The sequence below is a fragment of the Indicator indicator genome, chromosome 13, assembly GCF_027791375.1.
Source record: "Indicator indicator isolate 239-I01 chromosome 13, UM_Iind_1.1, whole genome shotgun sequence".
In the NCBI taxonomy this organism is placed as follows: Eukaryota; Metazoa; Chordata; class Aves; order Piciformes; family Indicatoridae; genus Indicator; species Indicator indicator.
The window spans coordinates 14,117,228-14,126,455 of NC_072022.1; the positions used below are offsets into that span (position 1 = coordinate 14,117,228).

Consider the following 9,228-nt stretch of genomic DNA (forward strand, 5'->3'; position numbering starts at 1 on the left):
ATCCTAAAATTCTGTGTCTAGTCGTAGGGGGAAAGAAAGCATCTGACTATTAGAACAACATAGGTGAAGGAACCTGTGCTCTTGTTGGTGACAGAAGTCATACAGTGCTCTGACAGACTGAAACCCTGTTTTGTCTCAGGAATTCTTAGGATCTTCAAGCACACAGGCACTAGAAATGATGGAAAGGATTCTCATGGCCATCCTACAATGGCCTTGCTCTGGTGACATGGAGCATGACCACAGTTCAGCTCCCTGTGGGCAATGGAGAGAGTTTGATCGTGTGATCTGCAAAGAGGAGTTCCTGTGCCTGCAGCCTGTTCCTAGCTGTTAGAAAAGATTTTAATTGTTGGTGTTGATCTGGTCCATGCTTGCATTAAAAATGTGATAATTGATGTGAGTTTATAATTAGTTTATTTTAATTATCTCATTTTAAATTATGTTTTGGGGGGTGAATTTCCAATATTGGCTCATATTTTCAGACACTAGTAATTTTAAAAATGTTTAATCGTTTGAATTAAGATTTCTTATGTACATCTGAACTCAAAAGCAATCTTCAGAATACAGCTATGCAAAGAGCTTGTTTTGAAAGGACACAAAATGCTTTTTTTGACATGTTCTCTTATAGCAGTTTTTAGAAATTAGACCTACCGTTCCAGAAACTAAAAAGAGAAGATGCAGTCCAGCAGATCTTATTAATGAAAAATTCCCCAAGCCCTTCTTGTCAGTGGGAGTTTTACACTAAGAAAGGCCAAAAGATGAGGTAAGAAGCACTGTTTCAATTGAGCTAACTTATTTTGTGGAGAAGTGTGAAGTTAGTAATAGATTTGAATAATATTAGACCCAGTCAAGCATATTTTCATATTTCAGGTTCATTCAGGTTCTTTCTGTTCACATGTGGGTTTTAGCACTGTTTTTGACAGTGAGTGTGTTTGCTCAATTTCTATTGCTTTTTTTTTTTTTTTGACATTTTAGTGGGAGATAAATGATAAATGGAAATCCTTATCCCTAACATTTTTAGATCCTAAAGGCCAAGAGCACATCTGTTCTCCTGAACCTCCTTAAGTTTTTATCAAAATACCTTAATTATAACTGTTGGGGCTGGCAGCTTTACCAATAACTAAAAATATTCAGAGCTTCCTATATTGAGACCTTTACCTTTTGATGCTCATAATTATCAGGGTTAAATTTAAACTACTGACTATCTGTCACGGAGAGGATTTTTAATATATATTTTTTTAAATTAGCATTTTTTTAGGCTTGGGAAAAGATTCTTGGATCCCTGTGAAAGGAAAACAGAAAACATGTCATTCTGTCCTTTGAAACGCTTTGGGTTCTGTTGAAATAGAAGTTGATATTTTGGGTTTGTTAATGCTTCATCTTTGGCATACTTAAGAAAATCCATGGAAATTACAGGCCCTTTTCCACTTTCTGCAATACACACAAACTGCCTGGTCCTATTTCTAGGCACTGTGAAGAAAGACCATTGCTGCTGTATGCTCAGCGTTCCCTGTGCTGAGTCCAGGCAGCTTGGTGAGAAAAGTGTGTGACTGAAAAACAAAGGCAACAATACTCAAGCACGGAGAGCAAAGAAGTCTACTGAACTGGGAGACTGCTCTGAAGAGAGGAACTTGTCCACAGCTGGGTGTTTGAGGAAAAGATGGGAGCTAGGAGGAGGGGAGGGAAACTGAGATTGTATGAGATGCCAAAGGGTGAAGAGCCTGGAAATGGCAGGACAGTGAGATATGAGCCACAGGAGGGAAGAGGGGGAGGAATCACGTGCCTGGGAAACAGTAGGCTGAGGAAGGGGTGAGAAGAATCACAAGTTGAAGCTGCTAGAAAAGGAGCGAAACAAAGAGATTAGAGGAAGACCTGAGGGTTAGAGTGTGTCCAGATGAAACAGACTTGGAGAGATGGAGGGCAAAACTTGCTGGGTAATCAAGCCATGACTAGGCTGAAAAACCTCAGGAGCAGCAGCTGCGTAAATAGGTAGGCAGACTGGGATAGGGAGCTCCACTGGCTGCATGCTGGAAAGATATTTAATTATAACTGGGTATGCTATTGCTTGCTATTCTGTGTGATCCTGTCACATACAAGATTTCATCAGTAGTAACATTTTAATATCCACAGTGTTGTGTTGTTATTGTTTTGGTTGTTGTTGGGATATTTTACTGAAAGCTTAGCAGTTTTTAAGATTCTTCTCCCTACAAATACTGTTCCTTTTAGACTGTTTTTGAGATTCAGATTGTACAGAAAGAGGGATACAGAAAAATATTTCTCTATTTCTAGAAGAGTAAAAACATTGTAGTGTGATAAAACATAAAGGTCTGGTCAACATGTGTTTGCACCAACTATTTCTGACTTCACTGCTTGCAAAGTGAAGAAGTACCGTTGGCAGCATAGAGAAGAGGTGCCTGTGAGAAATTTATTTCATAAGTAGAAAGAAGCTGCTCAAGTATGGCGTGAGAGCTTTTTCAATGCAGGTTCCAGCCTCTCTAGAGGCTTTCCCTGCTTTTCTGGTTAAATCAGGCTATAGAAGCAGTGCCCTCTACTGCCCGGGACAAACAGTACTGTGCCACAGGATGCTAAGCCAAAGACACCCAGGCACCTTTCAGAGTGTGATGCTTTTACATGCATACTGTTGTTTTTTATTTTTTCTAATATGCATATTTGGATGAATTCAAACAAGGCAGACTCATTCTCGCTGCTGAAGGTGGCTATTTGTATTCACTGTTGTAGTACTTTCCTTTGAGCTTAGATCAAATATAATTAAGTGATTTTTAGATGAGTTGGAGGTTTCATTGCTAGCCTAAAGAAATAGTTTGCTCCACATTGGTAGAGCACTGACCTCGCAGTGAGCTTTGCAATGAGAAATTTCCCACTGAGTTTCTCTTCCACTGTATCTAGTGGCCCATAATAAAGACATATAATTTTTGGAATCTGACTCACTGGGTAATTGTAGGTAAATAATAGGATCATGCTGCTGAAACATCTCCATTGTATTAGAAATGAAGAGAAGTCAACATCCTATTAGCTGGTAATGTAGGTTAGTCACTGATTAGTGAATCTCCTTTCTAAGGTTTGAAATGAGTGATTTTCTAGTCTCTGTGGGAGCTGCTTTCAGCTGAGGCTGACAGTTGTGGATGGACACCCTGCATGGATGTTTTCCTGTGGTGGGTTTTTTATGATCTCAGTCTGCACAACTGCTGCCACTATGGAGCTGGAAGGACTGATCACAGTGGGAAAGAGCAGCTTTTGTTCTGTTCACTTTCTTCCAGGTCTTTGACTCTGGTTATTCTGAAAAATAGTTGTGCTAGAAGCTCAACCCTGAAATGTTCAGGGCAAGCCAGCTGAGTTCTTTGGGAAGTAACTTGTCATGTGAGAGGTTTGGATCTTTGTACAAGGCGGAAGACTGGGAGTGAGCCATGGGATCTGATGGAGGATTCTAGAGTGCTTAGAGGCAGCTGAGAAAAGCCATGATAAAAAAAGTAATTTGAGAACAGTCAGGCATAAAAGCACTATTGAGAAATACCTTGTGGAAGGCATATGGCAGATTTTGGAACACTAGGAATATGTTTGAATCACAGAATGGCAGGAGTGGGAAGGGACCTCTGGAGATCAAGTCCAATCCATCTGCTAAATCAGTGTTATCTAGAGCAGGTTGTATGGGAAAGCAATGTCCAGGTGGGTTTTGAAAGTCTTAGAGAAGGACGCTGCACAACCTCTCTGGGCAGCCTGCTCCAGCACCCTCAAGGGAAAGAAGCTTTTCCTTATGATTAAGTGAAACCTCCTGTGTTCTAGTTTGTGCCTGTTGCCCCTTGTCATAACACTGGGCACCACTGAAAAGAGCCCAGCCTCATCCTCTTTACCTCCACCCTTTTGATACTGATCAGCACTGAGAAGATCCCCTCTCAGTCTGCTCTTCTCCAGGCTAAAAAGCCCCAAATCTTTCAGCCTCTCCTCATAAGAGAGATGCTCCAGATTTAGCCAGAGCAATTAATTTATTTAAATCCAGCTTGACTAAAATTTTTTTCTACTAGAGTCCTCTCCATAACAGGAGGAGCCTGGAAAGGGACTATGCATTACACCAGCACAGCTGGGCTCAGCAATTGGGACCAGCAGTATAATTGATGTACTTTTAGAGGGCAAGTGCTTATTGCCTTCAGTTTGAACTTCTACAGTACAAGCAGAAACTATCTCATAGTTGTGCACACAAAAGATAAGAAGCTGAAGAGGGAGTTTGGGAGAACACCTCACGCATATATTTGAAAATGTAAGGCTAGGTAGCTGCTCCTCAATCTGCCTGGCTGCGGTGGCAAGGGATTAGGGGCAAGGTTAAATTTATGGGATATATGCAAATTTATGGGTTGGGGGATCAGGGCCTTTTGCTAGATCTAGGTTGTTGATGGATTTAAGCCAAAAAGGGCTATGCCACTGAAACCCTCTGCCTATCAGTTCTTCAAAGCGAACATCAATCAGAAAGTCAGAATACTTTAGAAAGCATCTTTGTAGCTACTTCTTCAGCTATAAAATTCTGGTTTTGGTGTGGGGTTGTATGACCACTCAGGGAAGGCTGAAAATGGGATCACCCTTACATTGAGATGTTCCATAAGGAAATGTCCACAGGCCCTCCTTACTCTCTCAACAAGCTGCTTAAGGCAGTCTGCCCCGTTTGCTTACACCACTGGGTGATCCCATATCGTGTTCCTCTTTTTCTGTCTTCCCCACTCACATCTTGTGCCCCCTTTTGCTTTCACTGTTCTCTCCAAACTCACCCCGTTAAGACCCTTTTTACCGCGATGCTAGTACTATACAATGTATATTATTAAGACTATGCTATATCTTAGTCCAGCTATCCTTCCCAAAGCAAGCACTCTTGCTCTGATGCCACCCTGTGTGTGCACTTCCTTACCTTTGAATCCATAGTTCATCTAAGGTTGTCTTGTCAGAGTTTACTGGAGATGGTGATCCCTTAGGAGATAAAACGTTCAGAGGCTCTTTGACAGTCTCATTGTTTTTGAGTGAACCTGCGATATAAGAGAAAGCCAGGAGGGGTTAAAACACTCAGTTTTTTGAAGGTCAGCTTTCCTTTTACTGTGGCTTGCTCATACCATAGGCAACAGGAAGACCACAGACACAAAGATGGCTGGAGTTTAGCTTGGATTTTCAAACAAGACTGAAGTGCCACCAGCTTGTGTAGTGCAAATCTGCACAGCCTTTGTCATAGCTGTAAATGCATTTCATAGAAGGCGAATATATGACATCAGTCCTTACTTATGTGTAGTAGTCTCACCACTGAAATCTGGGTCCCAACATTAGTGATTTTCAATACTATTCTTTAAGGAGAAAAGGTTCGGCTCTGTGTGCCTGTGCATGCCAGTATCTTGTTTCCCAAGTCAGGGCTTCATTGCTCTCTGCTTTCAAGCATACAGTAGATGTTCAGTTTACTTTTAATTGCTTCTCCAGTTTCCCTCAGGTGAACCTCTGATCCTTTCACAGAGAACCAAAGTTGTATTAAGTCCATGGCTTACTGCAGCAGTGCTTGGCAGGAGAGAATGCATCTCACTTTTCAAATGAAACCTCCTATTGTTTGAGGCCTGTTGATAAATGGCCTTGTTGGTTTTTATTAGAAATGTTTTGGTCTAAGTCATAATTCTGTTTGCATTTCAAACTGGTGACAGCACAGGTGGGTCAATGCTCGGACTGAAGCCAGTTTCTGATGCACCCTTTTTAATCAAGGCTACTGATTTTCACAGGGAAAGGGTGAAAACTAGACTTGTAAACCTCCCTAAAATAGTGCCAAGAGCTTATGAAATACTAGTCTCAGCTGTTCTCTTTCCCTTTTGAATAGTTTTAACATTTTATCCTTCTATCAGAGAAGACTGATAACTCTTTCCAGTTAAAGGAAAGCATGTATTATGTTTTACAGCTCCTAGGCTGTGAGTCAAAACTGGGCAAAGGGTGTCTATATAAAAGTCTTTGCTGGACCTACATAATTTTACATTATTTCCTTGTTATCATTTCTTGGTTTTTTTATTTTTCCCATTTTGGATCCTATTCTCTATTTCCCTCTGTATTTTTCTCTCCCTTCCTTTATTCTTTCCTTCCCCTTTCCTCACCCCGAGTCATTCCCGAGTCATTCCCTAAGCAAAATAAGAACAGTTTACTATTTGAGCTTGAGTCAGACTCTTGGATAGCTGCTGTTGAAATGGGTTTGAAGTCAACATAAAAGAGCTCACCCATCCCTTGCTTCCATGCACGTCAGCAAATGCTGTCAGAAGTTCCTGCTACAAATGAGGCTGGTGTAGAAGCACCCGCTGTCCAGTTTCAGGGAGAGGGGATGGGATCAGTGGAGTGCAGGGAGAGGATAGAAGAGCTGCTTATACAGCCCTAGCTGAATTTTAAAGCTGTATCACTGAGGTGGACTTGCTACAGTCACAGATATTGCTCCTAGCCCAAGATCTTCCTGTACAGACTGGAGAAAAGAAACGTTCCCACTGTGTCCTGCTGAACAACTGCAGATATGGAAGAAAAAACCCTGTTTGGAAGAGATCCTGTTTCACAGCAGTGGCCACACAAACAGGAAGGAGAGGGAGAGAAGTGTAGGTCAGCTTCTGTGGATGCTCTAATGAGATGCTAAGAGAGAAGCCCTTCTTTCAGCTTGTCCTTCCTCAATGACACTGGCTAGACAGGAGGGATGTCCTCCTGTGCCACTGTCCTGATGCTGTGATGCTGCAGATGTATGAAAAAGCTGCGTCCTTCTTTGCTGCTCCTGCTGCAGTGGCACCAGCAGGTGACAGGGCTTCCTCAGCAGCAGTCTGTATGCAGTGACACTCTGGGAGCAGGAGAGAGGACGAGTCCCATCCGTGTTTGCTCTGCAGCAGTCCTCTGGGAAGGAGGTGAGAGGATGGCTCTGCTCTGGTCCTGCTGCTGCACTGGCAGGGTGGAGAGCAGCTCAGCTTTGGCAGGGGTGAGGCTCAGTTTATCCACAAACCTCACTGCAACTGTAGCAGAATATTAAACAGGAGCTGTTTGCTCTGCTGCTGTCTGCTTGGAAACTTGGAGAAGGGAGGGAACTTTCCTTCTGTCCATGGCACAAGGTTGAATGGGCCTTTATACTGCTGAACTAGCATGGCTCCCTTGGCCGGACAGGCAGGAGACACCTATTTTCCTGGGGACATTTCCCAGATCTCTTATTTTGAGATGGAGCATGTCTGCACTTTGTTTTCTTAGAGAACTGAATCTGCTTTCAGGGACTGAAGCAGTGTACTTAATACTGTGTAACAAAGCACTGGCTGTCAGTGACTTGCAGAGCACTCAAACGTCAGTAGCATAGTATCATTTTAAGACACAGATAGCCAAAGTTCAGAGTCCAGTGCCCTGTTTCTGTTAGATTATAATCAGAAGATAGGATAGATATCTTCACTACAATTCCTTTTATTTACAAGAAATTATAAAATAAGTTACTGAGCACCTGGGAGATGAATCAAAGGGCATTTTCTGCGTTCACAGTTTCAGGTGCCTATCAGCATTTAGATTAAAAATACTTCCTTTTTTTTTTTCTATTTCCAGTGCTTCTGAGTGTGTTGCTATACCTCCTTTCCTAGCTCTCTTCTCAGCTTCTCCTGTCTTTTTCTTGCACCTTTCACAGATAGCTGCTCAGACAAGGTGCCAGCTCAGTGAAAGTCTGGCCTTGCAGTGTGGCTCTGTTCATGCTGAAAGTCAGCTTGTTCCATTTCTGTTGAAGCCATGGCTGAGGGCGTGCAGATTCTGGATGGGGATGGGGTACCTGTTATTTCTAGTTCAAAGGGAGCATAGGTATTTCTTACAGCTGTCGTCAATGCAAAGTGGCAGGAACTACATTTTCAGAGAAGTCTTACTCCCCTCTCATAATGGCCCATTGCAGTTTCCACAGGCTTTGTCCATACATTTGTACTGCTCTGCTTTGCTGTTTCCTCTATATACTGTTCATCTTGCCATACAGTTGCTTGTATAGATCTCACTGCTTTTAAACGTGTCTTTTCTGTATGCTAAAGAAGGTCTTACTTTGTTGACAGCTTCATGGCTTTCCCTGTTTAAATTCTTTTTCTCTTAGAAAGCAGGGAGGTGGCAGAGCTGAGTCCCATATTTGTTTAGATTCTCTATCATGAAGCATGTTTAAACATCTAACCATTTTGCATTTCCAGGCTGAGCAGACAAGGATGACACCCCTCTGCCGGTTGTGCCATAGGGCAGAGAACTTCTCTAGTGTGCTGACCTCTGAGCTGCTTTCTACCTTTTCTGTCCCTTTTCTAATCTCATTGGCTCCTATGGTTCCTCTAGTCCCATTGGAAAAGGAAGCATGATGCTGTGGTCAGCACTCACCTGTGGCATGCCCCACATGTGTTGCCTCTCTTGAAGTCTTCCTCTTCCCTCTATTCGGCAGCCTCATTGACCGGTAGTACCTTGAATTTCTTTGAATGGCAATGTATTGTGCGTGTGAGTCCATCCCGTGGGTCTCTGGATTAGCACCTTCTGACTCTTCCTCACCTTCAGAGACTGAACCTGACTCTCTCAATACCTGCTGAGAATGGAGCCCATCAGCAGAGAGCCTGCAGGCATCTTCTCTCCCATGCCCATCCATGGCTTCCAGATTTTGTCTCTATGGCAACTGAGATGATGGATCAGTAGCAGAGCAGCAGAAGACAGATAGCCTCCACAACTCCATCAGCTTTATCTGAATTAGAGCTGGAGACAGACAAACAAAACACAACAAAATAGGAAAAGAGAGAACAAAGTTTTGGTTAGTTCAGAGGCTGTAGTGCATCATCTGTTTAGGATAATGGGGACTTTCCAGACTTTTGTCTGAGATAATTCAGCACCTTACAAGCCTTATTCCGACATCCTGAATATTACTTTAACTTGCTCATGGTTGTCCTGTCATGACACATTTTAGTGCTACAGATGTTACTGGATAAATGTTGTATTTGTTCAGTTGATGACCACTCCTTTCTGTCACTTCTGATTAGTAGATTACTGGTTGGATTAGAGTGGATACAGGCCTTGGCCTTGTTTTGGAGGGAGGAAATGTTATGGAATAGAAAGTAAAGGCTGAAGAGAAAGCAGTTAATCTGTCTGTTATCTGCGCACTTCTCCCTGCACTAGAAGAGTTAATGCCTTTTACAGGGCTGGGTGCCTTCTAACACTTACTAAACATGCACTCCTGCAGCGCAGGTAAGTGAAGAAAAATCT

The 9,228-nt window shown here is 42.6% G+C and overlaps 1 protein-coding gene across 1 annotated transcript in view; it reads right to left on the reverse strand.

Moving 5' to 3' along the window:
* Window positions 1-8,620, reverse strand: part of NGEF (neuronal guanine nucleotide exchange factor) — a 39,280-nt gene extending 30,660 nt beyond the window's left edge. Inside the window, exons 1-2 of the mRNA XM_054386178.1 lie at window positions 8,362-8,620; window positions 4,910-5,024 (exon numbers count right to left, since the gene is read on the reverse strand). Of these exons, the coding sequence (XP_054242153.1) occupies window positions 4,910-5,024; window positions 8,362-8,620 (374 nt within the window). The remainder of the gene's footprint in view (window positions 1-4,909; window positions 5,025-8,361) is intronic.
* Between the last annotated feature and the right edge of the window lie 608 nt (window positions 8,621-9,228).